A 24806-nucleotide genomic window follows, 5' to 3' on the forward strand; every position below is an offset into this window, starting at 1 on the left:
ATACTGGTAGGGAGGTGGGGCAACAGCCGGTGATGTTATAAGGAGGCAGGAGAGTAATTTATTTCTCTCTTGGAGTAATCCCAAATTTGGGAAACATATACTCCTAAGTCTGAGGTTTGCCCTATTAGTATTAGATTAAGTCTAATTCAATTTAATCTAAAAAGATCAATAGTTCAACTAAGAGAATTTAATGAAAATTTATAAAGAATTTAAAATCGGTGCTTATTTTTGATCCTTTACAAATGATCTTTAATATTTGTATATTTTATAGATAAAGTACCATTTGAATTTGTAGTGTTTTGTTTAAGATCTCCACCGTTCTGTCTCTGTCCTATCTTCCCCCTATTGGAGGTCATCTCCATCATTTTTACCACCGATAGGAGACAATTACATCCGACCTCTGGGTGCTGTCAATCATCAAGGAAGGATACTCTCTTCATTTCACTCAGGTTCCACCAAAGCTCCCTCCAAGAGAGTATCCTTCCAGTCCATCCCAGACTGCCCTTCTTCTTCAGAAAGCTCAAGCTCTGCTTGTCTCCATGCCATCGAACCAGTTCCTTTGGAACAGCAGAACAGGGGGGTTTTACTCCCGTTATTTCCTTGTTCTGCAGAAGACGGGCGATCTGCCACCCATTCTGGATCTCAGGGCTCTCAACAAATTTTTAGTCAAAGAAAAATTTTGCATGTTATCCCTGGCATACCTTTATCCCCTCCTAGATCAGAACGACTGGTTGTGCTCTCTGGATCTCAAGGAGGCTTATACTCATATTCCCATTCATCCAGCCTCCTGCCAATATCTCAGATTTCGGGTGGGGAATCTGCATTATCAATACAGAGTGCTGCCCTTTGGCCTGGCTTCATCTCCCAGAGTGTTCACCAAGTGCCTGGTAGTGGTAGCTGCAGCTCTCAGAAACCATGGTCTTCAGGTTTTTCCCTACCTGGACGACTGGCTCATCAAAGATTCTACATCTCAAGGGGTTATTGTAGCGACCCAAAGGACTACGTGGTTCCTACAGAGTTTGGGATTCAAAATCAACTTTCCCAAATCCCAACTTCAACCTAAAATGGCACGTGAGCGGGAAGGCAAAAACCTGAACAATGTTCAAAAAACACAACTTCTTAGCTTCACAGAAAACTAAGAATTGAGGAGCCGTAAGCGGACATCAGGTGGGAAGCCACTTGCGCATGCACAGTGTGAGCAGTTCGTGAACTTTCTCAAGTTCTTAAAGTGGCTATGCACTTTTAAAGCTGTCCGCACCCTGGCTCCATGGATGTGACAATATGCTACCTGCTTATCCTGGGATAAGCATCCATTCTTCCCCATCTATTTCTCAGGTCAATGAGTCCATGTAGGGCTTCTTAACAGCTGCACTTACAATCTCTCACTGACAGCAAATAATAGTACCAAGTTAATAGTGCCCTGGCAGCTCTGGTTTTCCGCATTCCTCGATTGTGAGTTGCATTAATTTACTTTTAGCAAGCAGTGTTCTAAGAAAAGGAAGAATACCAGATACTAGAAGTAGAGGCTCCTTGAAAGGACGTGTACCTTCTCAGCTTTCTAAAACCAGGAATCTTAGTAGTATGTGGGTGAACCTAAGCACCAGGCTTGGGACTTCAAGCTCTCACTCAATCTTTCAAAGGCTCCCTGTCAGCTTAACAAGTCGTCTTTCCTTGTTTCACTCCTTCTCACCACCAGTCAGAGGAGAGGCACATCCTGGAGATCTGGTTTCTCCCTGTCAATATTTACTTTCATTCCCCAGACTGCCTTTTCTAAGTACTCTATAAATCAACAGCTGCTGCTGCACAACAATCAGAAATTTCCAAATGAAGTTGGAAACAGCAAGGCCTAGAAATAGTACCTCACCCTAACTAGGCCTTCAGCTTTCTGTTTAAGAACCATCAATGAGGTTTACAAATAGCATTTATGCAGCCAGGACAGTAAATGTTTGCACTTACAAATAGATTCTGGATAGTTGTAACCATTGGGTATATGGAACTTCAAAATTTTATATAATGAGTGTAGACCAGTGATCTCAAACTTGCAGCCCGGCCTGCCAGTTACTATTTTGAGGCCCTCTAACAGTTTCTTGATCATATGTCTCTTTAGCTATAAATTACAATATTATTAAGACTTAGGCAAAAGGAAAGATTTTTAAACTATAAAGAGTTTTACCTCATGCAAAATTGTTATTTCTTTAAAAAGACATTAACTATTTTTTTCTGAGGCCCTCCAAGTACCTAAAAATCCAAAATGTGGCCCTGCAGAGGGTTTGAGTTTGAGACCACTGGTGTAGACTGACTGTGTTAGCCCAGAAGAGCAGAGGAAGCTGCACAGTTCTAAACAGCTGCTTTCAGGGTTACAAGGGGCTGACTATTAAAAAGAGCTGAATCAGCAGTTTATAGGTCACTGGTCATTTCAGGTACATTCTAAAGGCATTACATCTAAAGTAATCAGTCTGTCATATTCTGAGCTTAGTTTCCTCTAGGAAAATTGCTATAAGATTAGGTTGTCTGTTTTGGTAGCTGTCCTCCTTAACTTGAACAATTCATCCAGTTTCAGGATACCCAGTCCCTCCTGCTGGACCCCCCCCCCTCAAGATCATCGGCAGGAGCGATGCCCACTCCCTCCTGTTGGAACCCCCACCCCCCAAGGCATGTCCTCACCCTGAATGCTCCCCAGACCACTTGGACCCCACCAGTATCTTTTTTTTATTGGCTGGCCAGAGGAATGCTAATTCCCTCTGGCTGGCAGGCCCGCCTCCACAGAATGACGGGCTTTCCCCTTCCCGGTGCTTCGTGGGATGCACTTGGGAGGGGCCTAAGGCCCTGATTGGCCCAGGCACTTAAGACCCATAGAAGGGGCCTTAGGCACCTGGGCCAACTGGAATCTTTAGGCCTCTCTCCCAGTGCATTCTGGGATGCACTGGGAATGATCTAAAAGATCTGGCCAATCTGAGTCTTAGGCCACTCCCAATGCATTCCAGGTCCAGGTGGGCTGGGGGGGAAGGTCAGGGTGGGCATGCTTGCAGGGGTTGTTCCAGCGGGAGGGAGTGGGCATCCTCCTGCCGATGATCTGGGGGGGGGGGGATTCCAGCAGGAGGGACTGTGCATCCCTCCTGCTGGGGGATCTTGGGAGTGGGGTGGGGGGTGGCAATAGGAGCAATTAGGCACTCCTCCTACTGCTGACATTGGGGGGTGGGGGCAGCTTCAGGGGTTCCAGCGGGAGCGACTGGGCATCCCTCCTGCCGGGGGATGTCTCGGGGAGAGTGGTGGCAGAAGGAATTGGGCTCTCCTCCTGTGCAGACATTCCGGGGTGGAAGGGGTGGCTTTGGGGATTCCGGCAGGAGGGACTGGGCATCCCTCCTGTCACAGGATATCTCGAGGGGGGGGGTGTCCCTGCCACGGCCACTAAACTGATCACGGCAGGGAGATTCCTTTGCCATGATCAGCTCAGTGGAAATGTGATTCTATAACCAGCACTTGTAACATGGGTGTTCCCATCTTTCTTGCCTTTTTATCTGGAGCCTTGACACGCATTTGAATGCTGTATCTGCTTCTGACACTGTAAGGACCCTGTTGGGTCCTTTGATAATTCAAATTAACTTTTTCAAATGCTTCCTGGACTTGAGTAATACTACTTATTACTTATATGGTTGTAGTGTTTATGTTTTATCTTACAGTCTTCTCCGGGAGAGTGCAGCAACCTAACTGAACTAGCTTGGGGGGGGGGGGGGGATTTAGAGACAAGAGGAAAGATTCTTCTTAACATAGCTCAGTAACGGTTGGGGCATCCTGATCTCTCAACGTCTGCCCTGGCATATTACATCTACAGTGTGGGATAGGGAAGGACGTCATGTCCTGGTTAAAGCGCAACTTTACCAGAACTGTTATACTTATGTGAATGTTTATGTGCCTAATTCAAATCAAGGATTATTTTTTTATTTTATTTTTGATGGCCAATTTTGTAGAGGACACCTTGGTTTTAGGAGGGGACTTTAATCTGACAATGGACCCACAGATGGATAACTCCAGTCCTTCGGTATTGTACGCTGCCCAGGACCAGCAAGATTTCTCCTAAACTCATGTTGTCTTCACCTCATTAAGCAATTTTATTCTTAACAATTTCCTATCATTTTAACCAGCACAGACATCAGGATCTTCTGCCGGTTGATGTAGTGTTATCTAGATTTTAAGAAAGCTTTTGACAAAGTTCCTCATGAGAGGCTCTTAAGAAAATTAAAAAGTCATGGGATAGGTGGCAAAGCTTAGTTGTGGATTAGGAATTGGTTATCAGATAGAAAACACAGGGTAGGGTTAAATGACCATTTTTCTCAAAGGAGGAGAGAAAACAGTGGAGTGCTGCAGGGATCTGTAGTGGGACAGGCGCTATTTAACTTATTTATAAATGATTTGGAAATTGGAACGACGAGTGAGGTGATTAAATTTTCAGATGATACTAAACTATTCAAAGTTGTTAAAATGCATGCAGATTGTGAAAAATTGCAGGTAGCCTTAGGAAATTGGAATTCTGAGCATCTTTAGTGGCAGATGAAATTTAATGTGGACAAATGCAAAGTGATGCACATTGGGAAGAATAACCTAAATCACAGTTACCAGATGCTAGGGTCCACCTTGGGGGTTAGCGTCCAAGATCTGGGTGTCATTGTAGACAATACAATGAAACCTTCTGCTCAATGTGCAGTGGCAGCCAAAAAAGCAAACAAGATGCTAGGAATTATTAAAAAAGGAATGGTAAACAAGACTAAGAATGTTATAATGCCTCTGTATCACTCCATGGTGCGACCTCACCTTGAGTACTGCATTCAATTCTGGTCTCCTTATCTCATGAAAGATATAGCTGCACTAGAAAAGGTTCAAAGAAGAGTGACCAGGATGATAAAGGGATGGAACTCCTCTTGTATGAGGAAAGACTAAAAGGTTAGGGCTTTTCAGCTTGGAAAAGAGAAGGCTGAGGGGAGATATGATTGAAGTCTACAAAATCCTGAGTGGAGTCAAACGGGTACAAGTGGATCGATTTTTCACTCCACCAAAAATTACAAAGACTAGGGGATACTCGATGAAGTTACAGGGAAATACTTTTAAAACCAATAGGAGGAAATATTTTTTCACTCAGAGAATAGTTAAGTTCTGGAACGTGTTGCCAGAGATTGTGGAAACAGCAGATAGCGTAGCTGATTTTAAGAAAGGTTTGAACAAGTTCCTGGAGGAAAAATCCATAGTCTGTTATTGAGAAAAACATGGGGGAAGCCACTACTTGCCTTGGATCGGTAGCGTGGAATGTTGCTAATCTTTGGGTTTTAGCTAGGTACTAGTGACCTGGATTGGCCAGCATGAGAACGGGCTACTGGGCTTGATGGACAACTGGTCTGACCCAGTAAGTCTATTCTTATGTCTGCAGCTTTCTAGATCACTCCTGGGGCATTTGTTTTGTTTTTTTACAGAAATCTGTGTTGTTCAGGCCACCCTCCAGTCCTTAAGTATTGAGAATGGTTTTAATTGAGACTAGTTTCAGGTTATCAGCAGAACTTACATTGAAAAAGCAGAGCATGTTTTTCAAATATAAAATGCACAGAATTTTCAAATATAAAATGCATGTTTTTCAAATATAAAATGCACAGAAAATATAATTTTTCTTTAAACAAGTGCTATACGGCACTGTTATGTACAAAGCACTATACAGCAGAAAAGGAGAAAAACCAAAAGAACTCCATGTAAATAATCAAGGCAGCAAAGGAAAGTGAGAAACCAAAGCCAGCTCTTTGTTGTAGCAGTGCAGGTAAGGGACACAAACACAGGCCATGTTTTGGCAAAAGCCTTCATCAGGCGTTCATAATAAGCTACAAAATGTTAAAAAAAAAAAAAAAAAAAGCTGTACACAAAAAATCTCTACAGAAAAGGAGCCTTGCCAGCACTTTTTTGCCCATGCTCAATCACAAACACATTGAGCTTTATAAGGTGGAGGGCCTGGCCATACACTTCTAGTACCCAGAGGGCATGAATGTTTCCTGTGAATAAACAGTATCAGGGCTGACACCCAATCAGAATCAAGCAGAAAGGAATAGTCACAGGAAGTCAGTGGGGAAAAGCAGGTTTAAACCCATGTGTCAGGTTATTGCTGTTTTTTCAAAATACAATTTTCTAACCTTCATCTCCTCCTCCCACCCCAGACATCACATGAATAAAGCAGGTAGCTGCTCAAACAGCTTAGACTAACCTTAGATTCAAAACCTTCATCCTGAAACAAGGGGGTGGGAAGAAAGGGGTTGTTTTACAATTCTGTAATTGAACTCCGTTTGACAGAAAACGTCTAATACCGCTTCCATTATGCTCACGTTTTGTTAAATACATTAAATTTCACAACTAACTAAATCAATCAATTAGGAAAATCACCAGACCTCAACAGAAGCAGCACTAAATGCAATGGACAGCATTGAACACAAAGTGAATTGAGCAAGGTCCTGCCCCTCTCCCCCAAGAGCAGCGACAAGGCAGGTGACTACACCCTAAACAAAAGGAGAAAGTGATTTCTTTTATGCATGCCCATCAGATTGAGCGGCTCACAACAGAGCAGCAGAGAAGTTATTACCACCAGCCTCACCTATATTCCGTAGGTCGCGGATCAAAGGCACAGGCAAAAGCTAGAATAATTGACTGAGGAAGGCTGGCCACTGGAATGCCGACGCGGGGAATAAAAAGCTACTCGGCTGCCCTCACTCTGACACACCGGGCTGCCCTCCCCCTCCCTCCCTCTTACCATCAAACCAAGCTCATCCACCTCCAACCCCGAAGCCTTCCTTCTGCTCTGCCCGTCCCCCCTCTGACGCGTCCCGTCTAGTCGGAAATGCGTCAGAGGAAGACAGAACTACTGGCGCATGCGTGGGCGGACCTTCACGCGCAGCTAGGTAGCTGTACGTAGAGATCGCCCCACCCACTTGCCAGGAGATCGGGGTGGGGGGTTGATATCTGCTGTCTGATTATTAACCAAATGGTGTTAAATAGTGAAACAGGGAGTTATAAGAACGGTATCGAAGCTTATGCATAAGTCATCTTTTCTACATCTGGTTCTGCAAATAATTTTAAACATAAAGTTAAGGCCAAACTGAGGGCCAGCCTAGGGTGTAGGTAGCGTGTGAAATTAAAGCTATTCTGAATATAACTTAAGCCAACTGCCTGAAAGGTCTCCCTTATATGGTTCTTTGGATTAAATTAGTCCAATATAAAAGGTATCACGTCAATCTTTCTGCTGTTTTATTTAACATCTGTTTCCATGATCTAAAATAAACTAACAAGTGATCATACCATTTTAGCCATGTATACTGAGTGTAGCAATTTAATCCCCCTTTTTACAAAACTAGCACCAGGAGGCTTATACCTTTTCTCCAAACAAGCTGTCTCCTAAACAGGGAGCATCTGCCAACTTGTCATGGAGGTCTTCTCTGAGGTCTAATACATAAGAATTGCCGCTGCTGGGGCAGACCAGTGGTCCATCGTGCCCAACAGTCCGCTCACGCGGCAGCCCTTAGGTCAAAGACCAGTGCCCTGAGACTAGCCTTACCTTTGTACGTTCTGGTTCCCAGGAACTTGTCTAACTTTGTCTTGAATGCCTGGAGGGTGTTTTTCCCCTATAACAGCCTCCGAAAGACCGTTCCAGATTTCTACCACTCTGGGTGAAGAAGCATTTCCTTACATTTGTATGGAATCTATCCCCTTTTACCTTTAGAGTACCCTTTTGTTCTCTCTACCTTGGAGGGACAACAACCTGTCTTTATCTACTAAGTCTATTCCCTTCATTATCTCTTGGCCATGAGGTGCGTCAGGTAGGTGTAGCCATTTGCTGCAGTTCTAGTTATTATATCATAGGCATCATAGTTGGTTTTAAGTGGTAAGTAGACTCTTGATGTTCTACATGAATATTTGGAATGGCATGAGGAGAAGCAGTTTCAAGTTGAAGGACTGAATGTTAAAAATGCAGGATTTGAAGCTGATGAGGCATAATCCTAGATGAAAGCATAGAGCCCTGATATACTTTGCTGCCAGCGGAATCTAGGAGATGACAATCTTTTCCTGGGGGAGCATTAGCAGGAAATTTTGATACTTTTGATTTCTTAATAGCTGACTCCAAGACTACACAATGGTGGGAAGTTGAAGCAAGTCATGACCAGGTGCCTCTTTCACCTTTTACTTTAATTCAAGTCTCTTAGAAGCTATGGAGACTGATAGGGGTTTTTGCCAGTTAGCCAGTTGTAGGTCTTGTAATATCTGATGTACTGGCAATGAAATAATTTCCTTTAAGTTTTACAAGACTGAAGCATAGCTTGAAAATCCTCACTCCCTGTGGGCAGAATAGTGGAAACCTTTTGCAAGAACTTAGGATAAGGAAACTCCTCTGTTGGGACTGGCTGCATAAGAGGTTAAAAAAAAAAAAAAAAAGGCTGATCACAGGTTGATACAAGGACATCCTTATGATCTGACCAATCTTTAGGAGAATCTGCCTGCACTGGAGGTAAACAGATGGGGGTGCAGGTACCCCAATCCATGCTCTGAGGAATACCAACAGAGTTTGATAAAACAGGATTGCCTGATGAAAGTTGTTCCACATAAGCAGGGCACTGCTGTAGTTCAAGGAGAGGAACAGCAGGAGAAGACGACTGAAGTAAAGCAGCACTATCCTGCATAAACTTTTGTAAAAGATTAAAAAAATTAGAAAGTGACAGAATAAATTCAGAGCCCTGAAAAGGAGGTTCTGGAGCTAAAACAGGCAGAGTAAGACATTTAGATGGTACCTGGACATGGTCCAAAGGAGCCGGAGAGGCAACCCGTTTAGTCTTAGCATGGGTTTTTACCAATTTTAATGTAGTTTTCAAGGTTGCAGCCCAATCTTTCAGCATGGAGCTGGGAGAGGACAGTAAAGCCACAACTGAGCTCCCGGGAGCCTTCCCTGAAACATCCTCTGTTAACAGCGGTATCCCCATGGCTTTCTGTGAGGGATGTGCCACTAAAGTTGCTGCTAGTGGAGAGGGAGTATCACTCCTCTGGAGAGGCTTCTTTTTATGTCCTTCCGTAACTGCCAGTTTTTTCTTCTCTGCTGGCTGCACTGAGCTTCACTCCCTGGGGGAAGGGAGCAAGCGGCGAAGTTGGTGGTCTCAACACCTTTGTTATAGTTCCGGTGCGAAGGGAAGAGCGCGCTGCTGTCCATGTCAACAGCCTTGAAGGAAAAAAGATGTTTTTGCGGACTTAAAGGCCGCAGTATTTAAGCCGTTTTAAAAACTGTATATATTGTACAGGAGCGGTTGAAGAAAAAGCTGACAGGATGAGGGGAGAGGCTCCAGTTGTAGGGTATCCTACACATGCTCAGTAAGCCAAAAGCCAGAGGAAAGCACCGACACACAGGCTCAGAGTATTTAAACAAGGGTGCCTGCATATCCCCTGCTTGTTTCCGGAGAACATATGACACTGTTGGATGTTGAAAAGAAGGCCCAGAAACTTCAAGGACTGGGATGGCATCCACTGGCTCTCCTGGAAGTTGATAATCCAACCGAAAGCCTATAGCAGAGATAATACTGTCTCCACCATACTTTCGCACTCCTGTCAAAACAGAGCCCAGATCAACCAATCATCCAAATAAGGAGGAACCAGAACACCCTGCCTGCAAAGAAAAGCCACCACAACTACCATCATTTTAGTGAAAGTACAGGGCACTGTCACAAGGCCAAAAGAGAGAACTGTGAACTAGAAATGCTGTTGCAGAACATGGAAACGCAGAAATCTGCAATGCTCCAGAAATACTGGAATATGGATGAAAGCCTCTTCAAAATTCAAGGACGCCAGAACTCTCCAGAAGACAGCAACAATGACTGTGCTCATGGTTTCCATTTGGAAATAAGGAATACGCAGGAAGCGAGATTGACATGAGATCCAAAAGGGGCCTCTAGTCCTCCATTCGTACCATGGCATGATGAATTATAAAGAGAATCTGCAGAAGCTTGAGCCATGGTCTGAAACAGGTACTTTATTGCTCAGATGTTGAAGAGATGCTGCAAAGTAGTGCAGACCTTTGACTCCTTTGCTGGCCGACGTGCCAGCGAGTCCAAAAACAAACCCGGAGGCAGACAAAAGAAAACTTTGTGCCCCTCCTGAATGATGTCCCGCATGGCCCTCTGAAGGGTTGTTTAGGAACCTTAGTCGCCCGGTATCTAGATGTTGGCTGGAATTGGAAAAGTTGGCACAGGGACTGTATCCCTGGGATATTTTGGAGAAAGAGCCCGAGGATCTCTGACAAAAATGTTAGGAGGGACAAAAATTACTACCATCTCCTTCCAAAGTCTAGCAAGACAGGGAGAGACGTGGGGCAGCGATCCACAACACTGGCCAGAGATCATCTAGACCTGTCCCCAAAAAGAAGCTGATTCTTGAAATGAAGACTTCTGAATGTGGCTTTGGAGGCAGTGCTCCCTGCCCAAGGACAGAGTTAAAAATGTCAGCACGCAGACACCACATAAGTGGTAAGAACTTGAAGGGCATTTGCCACATAATCCACCCCATTGTGTAGTACATTCTTGTTCACATTTGCTTTTTATAGGCGTTTGTTTGTTATCTTTTGTGCGGTAACATTTTATAACTTAACCACCACGGACCCCTGAGGAAGGCATGTTATCCAAAACACGGACCGTGTCGGGTCCCTTGGTTGGTAATAAGGTTGTATTTTATACTGCACTTTGTTTTAATAAACAACGCTTGTATCTTGTACATATCTGCAGTTTTTTCATTGTTTTTGATTCACTGCCAGCAATTTTACACCATAAACGGCAAAAATAACCAAAACCCAAAAATAGAAAATAGATGGGGGACCTGAACCCTACCCTCAGAAACTGTGAAAAATGCCTTTAAATACTTTTACCAAGCCACCCCCAAAGTTCCCATAGGAAATAATGGAAGATTTACTCACAGTTCCAGCAGTGCCTGCCTGTCAGCACTTACACAGCAGCTGAATGGAGGGAAATGATTTTCTGCCTCAGAAACTGCTCCAAATAACTAGAATTGAAGATCTTCAGACTGCCAGTCAGCTGGACACTAACTATGACCTCTGCCCCCATGAATCCTCGCCACGTGGTTGAGGGTGGAAAAAGAAGCCTGTGCTTTGGAAAGTCGAGTGGGTTTCACTCCAGATGTATACAGCCTGCGCTTAAAACCCGTGACAAGGTCAGTGGGCAAGCAAACTTCCAGGGGCAAGCAAACTCCCAAGTCTAGGCAGGCTGGCACACCGCAGGCTGGCTCCACAGATCCACCAGAGTTTCTCTGAAGCAGTAGTCAAGCATCACAAGACTGCATCCTTTCCTCCAACAAAGGACCACAGGAAAGGGGTCTCAAGGCACTGAAGCCACTGAAAAAGCAAAAGCAAACTTTAAATGAAAAAATAAGAAAAAGAAGCAAAGCAACTGCAACAGACTTCTGCACAGATTGCTTGCAAAAATTGAAACTGGATATAGCTCTAGCTTTCAGTCTAAGGGGGGGGGGGGAGGACATGTGCTCAGAAAAGTGTTGGATTTCTGCAACTCCCGGATTGCGGGGGTAGGGATTGAACACCTAGGGTATGGAATCCGGAAGGAATGTAACAGAATCACCATTTTCAAAATGACGCTGACCTTTGCCAGATGAATTTAATTCAGTTATTCAATGCTAATATCCACATCATAGGTAGCTGCCAAAATTTATTCAGCTACTGGCACTATAAAGACGGGTAAGTGCATCAATTAATTTAGAGCTATTCTATCTTTGAGCTATTCTTACTTTATCCAGGCACTTACCTGGTTAAGCTGAGTATCTCTGCCCCCAGACCGCTCCATTAACAAGAAGATAGTACGAAGAGATCACAACTGATTTTCAGTAGTACTATGGTTACTGTAATTGCTGCTAATCCAGAGATGGCCCACTCACTGCACTTTAATTGGATAGGATCTTCTCTTGCCCAATTAAACATTTTAAATACCTATTCCATCGTTATTGTTCTCTGTTTTTAATTGATTGTTTAGAGCACTAATTAATCAGGTATTTTTGTATAATTGTATTGTCTAGTTTTATCTGTGTTTTAGGTTGTGGTTATATTTTATAAATTGTGTTATTTCACTTTGAGCTTACTTCAGTGGAAGTGATCCATAAATGAAACTAACTAAATAAATCCAAACACAATTTGTAGGAATATCCCCCATGTTCCAATCTCTCAACCTCACTTCCCCTAGTCAGATTTTAAAGATTTCCAAAATGAATTTGTGTATGTGTGAGAGGAAGAAGTCTCTCTGTGTTAACTCCAGGCTTCTCTACCTAGAGCAGGGGTTCTTCTCCTTGGGACACACAAAACCAGTCAGGTTTTCAGGATATCCACTATGATTAGTCAGGAAATAAATTTGCACAGAATTGAGACAGTACATGCAGATTTATCTCCTGCATAATCATTTTGAAAACCTGACTGGATATGTTTTCCAAGGAGAGAATCCCTGCTCTAGGTGTAAAAGGGTGTGTGTCAAAGGACTGGATTGAGAGCCCAATGCACAAAAGGTTTCTGTGCCAGTAAAGCACAGTTACTTACCGTAACGGGTGTTATCCATAAGAACATAAGAATAGCCTTACTGGGTCAGACCAATGGTCCATCAAGCCCAGTAGCCCGTTTACAGTCCACAATATGAAGTGCAGTTTCTCCTGTATGAGAATGAGGCTTAGGGAAGAAAACAGGAAGCACAATTGACTGATTAAGGTAAAATTCAGTGACAACTTTTGGCAGAAACTTGGGATGGGTGCGAAGAACCACCTTGTCATGGTGAAAAACTGTGAGAGGTGGATCTGCCACCAACGCTTGAAGCTCACAGACTCTTCTCACTGAAATGAGATGAGAAAAACAACTTCCCAGGTAAGAAATTTGAGATGTGCTGTAGCCACTGGCTCAAAAGGAGGTTTCATCAACCTGGAAAGAACCACATTAAGGTCCCAGACAGGCGGAGGTTTGAGAGGTGGTTTTACATTGAAAAGACCCTTCATGAATCTGAAGCCCAAAGGATGAGCAGTAAGAGGTTTACCCTCGACTGGAAGGTAGAAAGCAGTAATGGTACTGAGGTGGACTCTAATGGATGTAGATTTGAGGTCAGAGTCAGAGAGATGAAGATAATCCAACACAAATTCAACTGACAAGGAAGTGGGGATTGTGATGGTTATGCAGACACCAGGAAGGGGGAAAAAAAAAAAAGTCCACTTTTGTTGATAGCAATGTTGAATGGCTGGTTTCCTGGAAGCATCAATAATGTTGTAGACAGGCTGAAAGAGATGTAATTCACATGGACAGCCCCATGAGATACCAAGCTGTCAGGTGTAATGAGCGCAGGTTGGGATGAAGAGCAGCTCCTTGATTCTGTGTAAGCAGAGTAGGAAAAATTGGAAGAGGAATTGGTTCCCTGACACTGAGCTGAAGTAGAAGGGAGAACCAATGTCTGGGCCACCGAGGAGCTATGAGAATCATGGTGGCTGATGCCTGCTTGAATTTGAAGAGTCTTTAATATGAGAGGAGTGGGCGGAAACACATAGAGGAACATTTGCGTCCAGTCCAAGACGGTGAGGAGCGTATAGTCTGGAGCAGAACTGGGTCAACTTGTGATTGTGGGGAGATGCAAACAAGTCCACTTGAGGAGTGCCTCACTGAGAAAAGATGGGATGGAGAGCTGCAGAGTTGAGCATCCACTTGTGAGGCTGAAGAATCCTGTTGAGGAATTCTGCTCCCCCCTGAATGTAGACTGCTCTCAAGAAAATGTTGCGAGCATCGCCCAAAACCAGATCTTTTGGGCTTCCTGACAAAATAGGAGAGAACCCGTGCCTCCTTGCTTGTTTATGTAGTACATTGCTACTTGATTGTCCGTGTATAGGACTTGATTGGCAAGAATATGCTGGAAAGTGATGAGAGCGTAGTAAATCGCCCTGAGTTCCAGGTGATTTATATGAAAATTGAGCTCCCTGAAGGACCAATGGCCTCGAGTCTGAAGACCATCCATATGCGCTCCCCATACATAAGTTGATGCGTCCGTTGTCAGCACTTTGCGATGAGGGGGTGAGTGGAAAAGGAGACCTCTGGATAAATTGGAGGAAACCATCCACCACTGAAGCAACTGTAGAAGAGATAAGGTCACAGAAATATGCTGTGAGAGATGATCTGTCGATTGAGACCACTGGGAAGTGAAGATCCATTGAGGAGTGCAAAGATAAAGCCTAGCCAGAGATGTGACATGAACTGTGGAGGCCATGTGACCTAGAACCATCTTATGACATGCAGAGATGGTTTGTACAAGAAGCACTCACTGACAGAGTTGTAGGAGATTGCGGAGATGGGTCCAGTGGGAGAAAGGTTCTCATAAGACGGGTGTCGAGAATTGTAGAAGTGGATGCATATTCGATTTGGGGAAGTTGATCTTGAACCCTAATATTTGAAGAAAAGAGATGGTCTGATTTGTCACCAGAGCAACAGCCTGCGATGAATGATGTTTGATCAGCTAGTTGTCTAAGTAAGGGAAGACTTGGACACCATGAGACCTCAGGGCAGCTGCCACCACCACTAGGCATTTTATGAAAACTCATGGAGAGGATGCCAGGCCAAAGGGAAGAACTTTGTATTGGTAATGACAATGGTTGATCTGAAAACAAAGTTATTTCCTGGAAGCCTGTTAAATTGGTACATGGGTGTAGGCTTCCTTCAGATCCAGAGAGCATAGCCAATTGTGAGGCAAAAGAGGATTCAGAGTGGCTAAGGATAGCATGCGGAATTTTTCTCTGACCAAAAATTTGTTGAGAGCTCCGAGGTCTAGAATTGGGCACAGCTCTCCCGTCCTCTTGGGTACTAAGAAGTAGCGGGAGTAAAATCCCTGGTTTTGTTGACTCGGGACTTCCTCGATGGCTTTGAGAAGTAGAGATTAAATCTCTTGAAGGACTGTGGATGATTGGAAACAGACTCTTTTGGAGGATGATCTGGAGGAAGGGTTGTGAAGTGTAGAGAATACCACTCCCGAATGATGCTCAATACCCAGAGATCGGAATTGATGAGTTCCCAATGATGGATAAAGGATTGAAGACGCCCTCCAATCGGTAGAGGAAGGTGATGAAGCAGTGGAATGATGACTATGCTCTGGAGGAAAACATCAAAAAGATTGCGATGGTTTTGGAGGAGTTGGTTCAGATTTTGGTTGACGTGGTTGCTGTCTCTGCTTTTTTGGTGGAGGATGGGCAGGAGCAGTGACCTTGGCAGAGAACTTGCCCTGGTACGTAGAAGCAGGCTTAAATGATCCAAAGGTAGGTGGTTTCTTTTTTGGCTTGACCAAAGTATCTCGTGTCTTATGGGCAGAAAGCTTTTGTGTGACAGTGTTAGTGGATGGGCCTAAAAGTTATTCACTGAGACAAGGAGCATTGGCGAGACAGTCCTGGTGATTAACATCTAAATCAGAGACTCATAACCAGGCAAGTCTGCTCTAGACGTCAGCTCAAAAGTGTCATAAGCTGAGCGGACCATGTATTTACAGAGTTGAAAAGCAGAAGAAAGAAGTTGCTGGAAACCCTTTGACTTATGAGAAGGCACACACTTCTGATAAGCAGAACATTACTTGAGGAGATGTTTGAGGTAGCAGGAAAAATAAAAATTGTAGTTTCCTGACTGATTTGCCAGCATAGTGTTCTGATAAAGCCAGCGACCAAATTTGTCCACTGTACGCCCTTCCCTACAAGGAGAAATAGAAGCATATACACTTGCTGAGGATTTCTTTAAAGTGGACTCTTCTACCAGAAATTGATGGGAAAGCTGTGGCTTATCAAAACCTGGGAGAGGAACCACCTTATATAGACTCAAGTTTCTTCGGTGCAATTAGTATAGATAGAGGAGTCTCAAAATTCTTATAGAAAGTGTCTCTTAAAATGCCATGCAAGGGAAGTTTAAGCATCTCTCAAGGAGGTTGATCGTAGTCAAGGGTTTCCGGAAACTCTTTACTATATTTGGAATCAGCCTCCAAGGGAATAGATAAGTCGTTGCCCATTTAACGAATGAATTTGGAGGAGATTTTCTCAGTTGGTGAAGCAGCTCTGGTTGGTGAAGATGCAGAAGATCCCTCAGCTTCAGTAGTGGATGGCGAGGCAGGGTTCGAGTCTCCTAACAGATCAGAATCATGAAGCATCAATGGGGAACGATAATGGGATCGGTGCCAGTCCGGTGTCAGAGTGTCAACATGCTTGCATTTGCAAAGACACTTTACCAGACTTGACAGGCGTGGTAGCTCTCGATGACTGGGTGGACAGAGTCCAGTATCAAGATATCAAGATGAGCGATACTTCGATATCTGTGTCGAAGACCTGGAATGGCGGGATGGATCCTGATGCCGTGTCGAAGGTACTCCAACGGTGCCAGTGGTCAGTGTCATAATATGCTCACACTGGACCTGCACCAGAAGAATCTGTGTCAACACCAGGAGAAGTTGAGTCGGGACCAACATTTGAAAATGCTCACCCAATTCATCCCTAAGCAAGGCATCAATTTTTTGCTTAAGGGTTAGCACCGTATGGAAGTAACTTTTTGGCCGGTACCGAAGGTGTGACATGGTCCGGCGATGAGGAGGCCAATGAAGAGGCACTCACCGATATAGGAACTGTGCGCTTATAGGACTTACATGAGGTTGGCATGACTTGGCTCAATGCAGCTTTGACCTGCATCCCAGAGGGAGACAGGGAAGGCTTCTTAGCCGGCTTACCCCATGGGATGATATATTGAGAGCCTGGAGTCAGCGTCAGTAGATACTTCAGGGTCGAAGACTTCAGTGCTAATTTGGCTGGTGTGGTCGGTGTCGGAGACGATATCGGCTCTCCCTCCATGACGACATCAAAGAGTTTCTGCTGTTTCAAAATACGATTTTTTAAAGTTCTTTTTTGCAAAGAGCAGCGTTTACAATTTTTGGGATGGTGCTCGGGCCTCAAACACTGGAGACACCAGCTGTGAGGGTCGGTTACTGAAATAGCCTGAGCACAACGACCGCACTTTTTAAATCCCATCAGCAGGTGTGACATGGACGAGAAGACCGCCTCAGCTAAATTGAACTCGATAGCTGAGGCAATTCAACAGGCCCCGCCTAGGCCAAAACCTGAAGATGGTGAAAAGACTTTTTTTAAAATAAGAAAAAACGAAAAATAAGAGAGTAAGGAACAATAAAAAACCACGAGTGTGAAGGCAGCAAAAAATTTTCAACAGCCATTGAAACACAACTTCTTAGCTCCGCGGAAACTAAGAAACGGAGGGACCACGCACCTATGTTGGGCGGGAAGGCACTCGCGCATGCAGATTATCGCGAGCTTTCTTAAGTCTTAAAGTGGCAATGCATTTATAAAGTGTCCGTACCGGTGATGTCACCTATATGTGAGAATATGTTGCCTGTTTGTCCTGGGATAAGAATAGTTAAAGCAATCTTACTGGCATGGAAAACCCTCCTGACAATGTTCAAAAGGGTTCTTTGTTAATGCTACCGATCCTTGTAGCAGCCACTGAGAACCCTATGCAAATACATTACAAGGAGCTCATTAGTATTTTAATGAACTCTCCTTGTGATGCACTAAGGGAATTTTTATAGCTTCTGCACTTGTGCTGTGTGAGGCACACAACAGCTGTGCTGATTAAAAAAAAAACCCAAAACAAACCACTAGCAGCCCCTGTTCAGCACCAATCAACTGCCGCAGGACTCCACAAAGGCGCTGGCGGCTTCACAGCTTCCACTTTAACTCAGCTAATAAGGGTTAAGCTGGCAGAGAGAGAAGGGGCTGCTGCACCCATTAAAAACACGCTGGTGGAAGGGGGTGCCATTCCTATGTCCTCTCTCTCTCTCTCTCCACTCAAAAAAACCTGGTCTAGTGGGCTGGGTCGGGACAGAATCACCCCAGCTCCCCCCCAACCTGGCTCCATGGGCCAGGATCCCCACCCCCATACCTTTTGTTGAAGTTCAGCAGGAGGAAGGTATTTAGGCCCCTCCCAGTGCATCCCTGGATGCTTCAGGTAGGGCAAATTCACCATTTTGAAGAGGTATGAGGCAGAAGGGACATCCCTGCTGTCAAACTTCAATGAAAGGTACGGGGGAAGGAGGTCCTGGAACTGGTAGGGGGGGGAAGAGTCTGACCTGACCCAGCCCACAAGTTCACCAGTTTTTTTTAGGTGTGGAGGCGGGCCCGGTAGCAGCACGTTTTGGATTTTTTTTAATGGATGCAGCTGTTGTGCACCCATTAAAAAGAAAGTCCTTCTGCTTGGTGGCTCAGCTGATTGCAGCTCCAGAACCACTGATCAGCTTAGCGATAGGGGAAGCTCCAGACAGCTCAGCTGCAGGGGAAGTCCTGAAGCCACTGGCTGCTACAGGGAGTCCTGCAGCTCAGTTGATTGGGGCTGATATGCCAGCAGGGGCTGCCAGGAATGGAACCGATGACAGGCGAGATGGGATGAGGAGGTGGAACTGTGCCGTGGAACTGCTCTTCTGAGCAGGCACTAGGCACAGGTCCTCCTCCTTTCACTGGGGCTGCTCTGCACTAATAGCACACATATAATTTGCATGCTTTTGTGCTGAAAATCACCCAGTAAAGAAATATCGCTCCACAGCATTTAATACCGTGGTGTCAAGAGATTTCACAATCAGCTTTTGAGAATCCCTGGACTACAGGCAAGAGCAAATAAACAGGTTTCTGAAGGGCTGAGCAGTTTGCATGCTGTTGATGTTCCCTGAAATATTACAGGCAAAGTATGATTGAGGACATTTAGCAGGCTGCATTAAATAGGATTCCTTCCTGCTTCGTGGCTACTGAGATCCTGGGAACTTTTCTAGAGACTTGGAGTTGGAGATTAAAACACAGGGTGAAACCTGAAGAATTCTCATACAGTTACAGATATTCTTTATAACTACTAAACTTTAAGACAGTTTAATACAAATATTTATTAAAGAGTAGCTGAAAAGTCTTTATACATTATGACAAACTGTTTTCATAAAGTTTAGAACTGCAGTGGCATTACAAAGCCTGTGACCTTGTGCCTAATATTGCAGCAATGTCTAATTGTACACCATGCCAAAACTCCTACATCTGCAAGTCAATAGCCCTCCCACATGCCAGGGATGCTTGAGGCCTGGAAGAACCAGCAATCGGATAAAGCTGGAAGCAGGAGGCTGGACTGATGTAGTGATGGAGAAAGCAGAAATACAGAAGACAGTAAAGATTCCAGGACAGAAGAACATCCTGTGCATATCATAAGTAACCTTCAAAGCTGGCCATCTGATGGCATCTCTCCGTTCTTTGATACACAGCGAGTCTTATAATAGAGCCATATTACCAACTGACACCATGTCTCACTGACCATGTCAAGAGCTCATAATGGTAAAGAGATGGGGGTGCAAGTGGGGGAGTAGGATAGATGTACAAAAATCCATATGTTGTCCAGATTGGAATGTATAAATAGTTGGCTCTAGGGGAGAAGCAGTCTATAGTACAGATACCTTTTTGTAATGACTGAGCTTGATGGAAAGAGAAGCAATTTGAAAAACATAGGGAAAAAACTTTTACAAGTGTTCTAAAAGGGTGTGGTACATGTGCAACATGCAGGCACTTCCCATGCAGGAAGCCTCTCAACAGTAAGTTGTACAATTGAAACCGAAATGTGTCAGCTCAAATACACACACAAACATCTTGCTCTATCAAGACATGTTCAAGATTTATTTTCAAAATAAATATTTATGCAAAATCAAAGCTCAAGCTCAATCTTCAACTCCATTTGGCTTTGGTATGGAGTCAGAAGAGGGATTACTTCTTCTTTGAGAAACTTAATCACCTGTCAAGCAAATGGGGGGGGGGGGGGGGGGAAGAAAAAAAAATTAAAACTACATCCTCACCTTCAAACCTTAAGTCCCTCAAATCACAGCATGGACCTTGTCCAGATGTTTTCAGGTGTTGCGGGACAGGTTGCATCATTACTGGTATTCATTATTCACATCACACCATGGAATTTGTGACTTGATTTTCATTAGAGGTACATATACATATGTTGGTATTTAACTTAAATTCATAAATTATCCTACATATTTCAAATCTACATTAATATCTATAGAAGTTAAAGCTCCCATGGTTCTCACTTCTCTGAGCCTTTTCCTAACAATCCTTCAGAAGAACAGTAAAGCACAGTTACTTACCGTAACAGGTGTTATCCAGGGACAGCAGGCAGATATTCTCCACATGTGGGTGACGTCATCCATGAAGCCCCGTCGCGGACAGCTTTTCAAGCAAACTTGATTGAAGATCTTAAAGTTTGCTAGTGTTGCACCGCGCATGCGTGTGCCTTCCTGCTCAGTTAGGGGGTGCATCTCCTCAACGTGGTCCTCAGTTCAGATAGCTAGCAAAGAAGCCAACCCGGGGAGATGGGAGGGTTGCGAGAATATCTGCCTGCTGTCCCTGGATAACACCTGTTATGGTAAGTAACTGTGCTTTATTCCAGGACCAGCAGGCAGCATATTCTCCACATGGGAGTGACCTCCAAGCTAACCAGGATGGGACGGTGGGATAGTTGGCAAATTAGGAGAACAGATTACGCAAAACTGACTGGCCGAACTGGCCGTCGCGTCTGGAAAAAAACATCCATACAGTAGTGAGAGGTGAATGTATGAACCGAGGGCCAAGTGGCGGCCTTGCAGATCTCCTCAATAGGTGTGGACCTGAGGAAAGCAACAGATGCCGCCATTGCTCGGACTTTATGCCCTGTGACCCGACCCTACAGCGGGAGACCAGCCTGAGCGTAGAAGAAGGAAATACAAGCAGCTAACCAGTTAGACAAGGTGCGCTTGGAAACAGAACGCCCCAACCGATTAGCAGGCAGAGAGAGAAAGAGAGGACACCAGCAGCAGGCAGAGAGAGAGAGAGAGAGAGAGAGAACACCAGCAGCAGGCAGAGAGAGAGAGAGAGAACACCAGCAGCAGGCAGAGAGAGAGAGAGAACACCAGCAGCAGGCAGAGAGAGAGAGAGAGAACGACAATGGAAGCAGAGGGAAACTAGAAGATGAGCTTTCCAGTGTTATGCACAGACTGTCATATGTACGACTACCTCCCCTCGGGGAGACAGTCATATGTATGCGGTCAGTGCCAGGAGCTGGAAAGCTTGAAGAAGGAAGTAAAGCAACTAGAGGACAAGATACAGGAGCTAGAAGGACTTCACACTACAGAGGACCCAATCAGGACAGCTATAGACTTCATGAATGAGAGACACATTGAGGAGGAGGTTAGGGAACTCGAGAAATTCATTGAGGAAGCCTACAGGAGGAGAGTGGAAGAAAACGAACTTCAAATGAACGATGAAGTTACACCAACACCAACATGGAAGGGAGAACAAGAAGCAGATGACCTCATAGAAGACACCCACAGAGGAACATCGCACGAGGGGGAGAAAATGGCTAGTCGATGCTCAGGAAAGGAAGCAGCGAAGCACACCAAGGACATTGACCTGAGACCGAAACGAAACCTAAAGAAAGGAAAGTCAGCGATCCTAGTGGGAGACTCGATCCTGAGGCATGTCTCAGCCACATAGCAGGAGGGCGAGAGGATCGACTGGTGACCTGCCTCCCAGGAGCGAGAACCAAGGACATCGTGGACAAAATTGGAAAGATCCTGGAAGGAGCGGAGACGGAAGAGACCATAGTAATGATCCACATCGGGACAAACGATGTCAGCAGGAGAGATTACAGAAGAAGCACGCCGATAGAACAGTTCAAGATTCTGGGAAGGAAGCTGAAGATGAGGACCCAGAAGATAGCGTTCTCAGAGATCCTACCAGTAAGGAGGGCAGATGTGAAAAGGCAGGAGGAACTACAATCAATACATGCGTGGATGAGGAGATGGTGTGAGGAAGAAGGGTTCCACTTCGTGAGGAACTGGACAACGTTCTGGGGCAAGAGCAAGCTCTACAGGAGAGATGGACTGTATCTGAGTGCGGCAGGAACCAGACTTCTAGCAAACGTCAGGAGAGGAATAGAACAGGCTTTAAACTAAGAAGAAGGGGAAACCGATAGTCGACCAAGTGTCGACGATTCAGAAGAAGGTATCCCGTGAAGATACCAAGGGGAAAAAAGGCTGGGAAGAAACAATGGACTAATTACAGGAGTCGACTAACCCAGAAGAGGAGGTTAGAAGGATTGTAACAAAAGAGAAGAAACTAAAGACCGAAGCACTGGAAAGGAAATGAAGACAAGAAAATACCAGGATCTAAATTGCATATATACTAATGCAAGGAGCCTAAGAAACAAAATGGGGGAATTAGAAGCCATGGCCAATGCAGAGGACATAGACATCATTGGAGTCTCTGAAACGTGGTGGAATGAAGAAAACAAATGGGATACAGCACTGCCGGGGTACAAGCTCTATCGCCAGGACAGGTCAGGACAGAAAGGAGGTGGAATAGCCCTATACATAAAAGAAAGAATACAATTGACAAAAATGGACACAGCAGAGCCGACCAACAAGCTGGAATCGCTATGGGTTAAAATACCAGGATGGAAAGGACCTGAAATAAAGATGGGCCTATACTATTGTCCACCCGGGCAAACTGGAGATATCGATGAAGAAATGGAAGCCGAGATGAAGCGAGAATTCAAAAGCGGTAACACGGTTATTATGGGAGACTTCAACTACCCCGGGATAGACTGGTGTCTTGGAAGCTCAAAATGCGCTAGGGAGACAGAATTCCTGGAGGCTATACAAGATTGTTTCATGAAGCAGCTTGTTAGAGAACCAACGAGAAGAAATGCCACTCTGGATCTAATCCTAAATGGGTTAAGGGGACCTGCAAAGGAAGCAGAGGTAGTGGGACCGTTGGGAAACAGCGATCATAACATGTTCAAGTTCAAGGTTGAGGTAGGAATACCGAAAGGAAAGAGAACTATAGCGACAACTTTAAAATTCAGGAAAGGAAACTACGAAGCAATGAGGGAAATGGTAAGGAAGAAACTTAGGAACACTTCCAAAAAATGGCAAATGGTAGAACATGCCTGGTCTTTTCTCAAGAACACGGTAAGCGAGGCGCAATATCTGAATATCCCCAGATTCAGAAAGGGGTGCAAAAAGAGTCGAACAAAAGACCCGGCGTGGATAAATAAAATAGTGAAGGAAGTGATAGGCAATAAGAAAAATTCATTCAGGAAATGGAAAAAGGGCAAAACTGAGGGGAACTGGAAAGAGCACAGGAAGTATCAAAAAGAATGTCACCGAGTGGTTCGAAAGCCAAAAGAGAGTATGAAGAGAGGCTAGCCAGGGAAGCACGAAATTTCAAACCGTTCTTTAGATATGTTAAAGGGAAGCTAGGGAGGAGGTGGGATCGCTGGACGACGGAGACAGGAAGGGAGTGGTGAAGGAGGAGAAAGAAGTGGCAGAAAGACTTAACATGTTCTTTTCGTCTGTATTTACAAACGAAGACACATCCAACATACCGGAACCTGAGCAATTCTTCAATGGAAATCAAGCAGAAAAATTAACATCCATGGAAGTGAGCCTTGAAGATGTACGCAGGCAGATAGAAAAACTAAAAACTGACAAATCCCCGGGTCCGGATGGAATCCATCCAAGGGCTCTGAAGGAATTAAAGGAGGAGATAGCGGAACTACTGCAGCAAATTTGCAATCTATCCCTGAAAACAGGCATGATCCCGGAGGACTGGAAGATAGCCAACGCCCATCTTTAAAAAGGGATCAAGAGGTGACCCGGGAAACTACAGGCCAGTGAGTCTGACCTCGGTTCCAGAGAAAATGGCGGAAGCACTGATAAAAGAAAAGATCGATGAACATTTTGAAAGAAACGAACTTCTGATAACCAGCCAACATGGTTTCTGCAAGGGAGATCGTGCCTAACGAACTTATTGCACTTCTTCGAAGGAATTAACAAACGGATGGACAAAGGAGGCCCCATAGACATCATATATCTAGATTTCCAAAAAGCCTTTGACAAGGTGCCCCATGAAAGCCTTCTCCGGAAACTGAAGAACCATGGGGTGGAAGGAGACGTACATAGGTGGATCAGAAACTGGTGGGTAGGAAACAGAGGGTAGGAGTGAAGGGCTACTACTCAGACTGGAGGAGGGACAAGAGTGGGGTCCCGCAGAGCTCGGTGCTAGGGCCGCTGCTATTTAATATATTCATAAATGATCTAGAAACAGGGACGAAGTGTGAGATAATAAAATTTGCGGACGACACCAAACTATTTAGTGGAGCTTGGACTAAAGAGGACTGCGAAGAATTACAAAGGGACTTGAACAAACTAGGGGAATGGGCGACGAGATGGCAGATGAAGTTCAACGTTGAGAAATGTAAAGTATTACATGTGGGAAACAGAAACCCGAGGTACAACTATACGATGGGAGGGATGTTATTAAATGAGAGTACCCAAGAAAGGGACTTGGGGGTAATGGTGGACATGACAATGAAGCCGACGGCACAGTGCACAGCGGCCGCTAAGAAGGCAAACAGAATGCTAGGCATAATCAAGAAGGGTATTACAACCAGAACGAAAGAAGTTATCCTGCCATTGTATCGGGCGATGGTGCGTCCACATCTGGAGTACTGAGTCCAATATTGGTTGCCGTACCTTAAGGACATGGCGTTACTCGAGAGGGTTCAGAGGAAAGCGACGCGTCTGATAAAGGGGATGGAAAACCTTTCATACGCCTAGAGATTGGAGAAACTGGGTCTCTTTTCCCTGAAGAAGAGGAGACTTAAGAGGGGATAT

The 24806-nt window shown here is 44.7% G+C and overlaps 2 protein-coding genes across 5 annotated transcripts in view; both read right to left on the reverse strand.

The window, feature by feature from the left end:
* The window catches only part of SGSM3 (small G protein signaling modulator 3), a 201667-nt gene that overhangs the window by 170835 nt on the left and 6026 nt on the right, over nt 1-24806 (reverse strand). Inside the window, exon 1 of one of the 3 annotated variants that reach the window (XM_033929413.1) lies at nt 6776-6844. The exons of 1 other annotated variant lie outside the window; for it this stretch is intronic. The gene's annotated coding sequence lies outside the window, so the exon portion shown is untranslated. Of the gene's footprint in view, nt 1-6619; nt 6692-6775; nt 6845-24806 lie in introns of those variants that run through there. One more of the 3 variants, XM_033929414.1, reaches the window with a different exon arrangement.
* The window catches only part of ADSL (adenylosuccinate lyase), a 145659-nt gene that overhangs the window by 30664 nt on the left and 90189 nt on the right, over nt 1-24806 (reverse strand). Inside the window, exon 13 of one of the 2 annotated variants that reach the window (XM_033929416.1) lies at nt 19742-19879. The exons of the other annotated variant lie outside the window; for it this stretch is intronic. Coding sequence (XP_033785307.1) covers nt 19793-19879 — 87 coding nt within the window. The 3' untranslated portion in view covers nt 19742-19792. Of the gene's footprint in view, nt 1-19741; nt 19880-24806 lie in introns of those variants that run through there. 2 annotated transcript variants of the gene reach the window in all.

This window comes from Geotrypetes seraphini, chromosome 2, assembly GCF_902459505.1.
Source record: "Geotrypetes seraphini chromosome 2, aGeoSer1.1, whole genome shotgun sequence".
Lineage (NCBI taxonomy): Eukaryota > Metazoa > Chordata > Amphibia > Gymnophiona > Dermophiidae > Geotrypetes > Geotrypetes seraphini.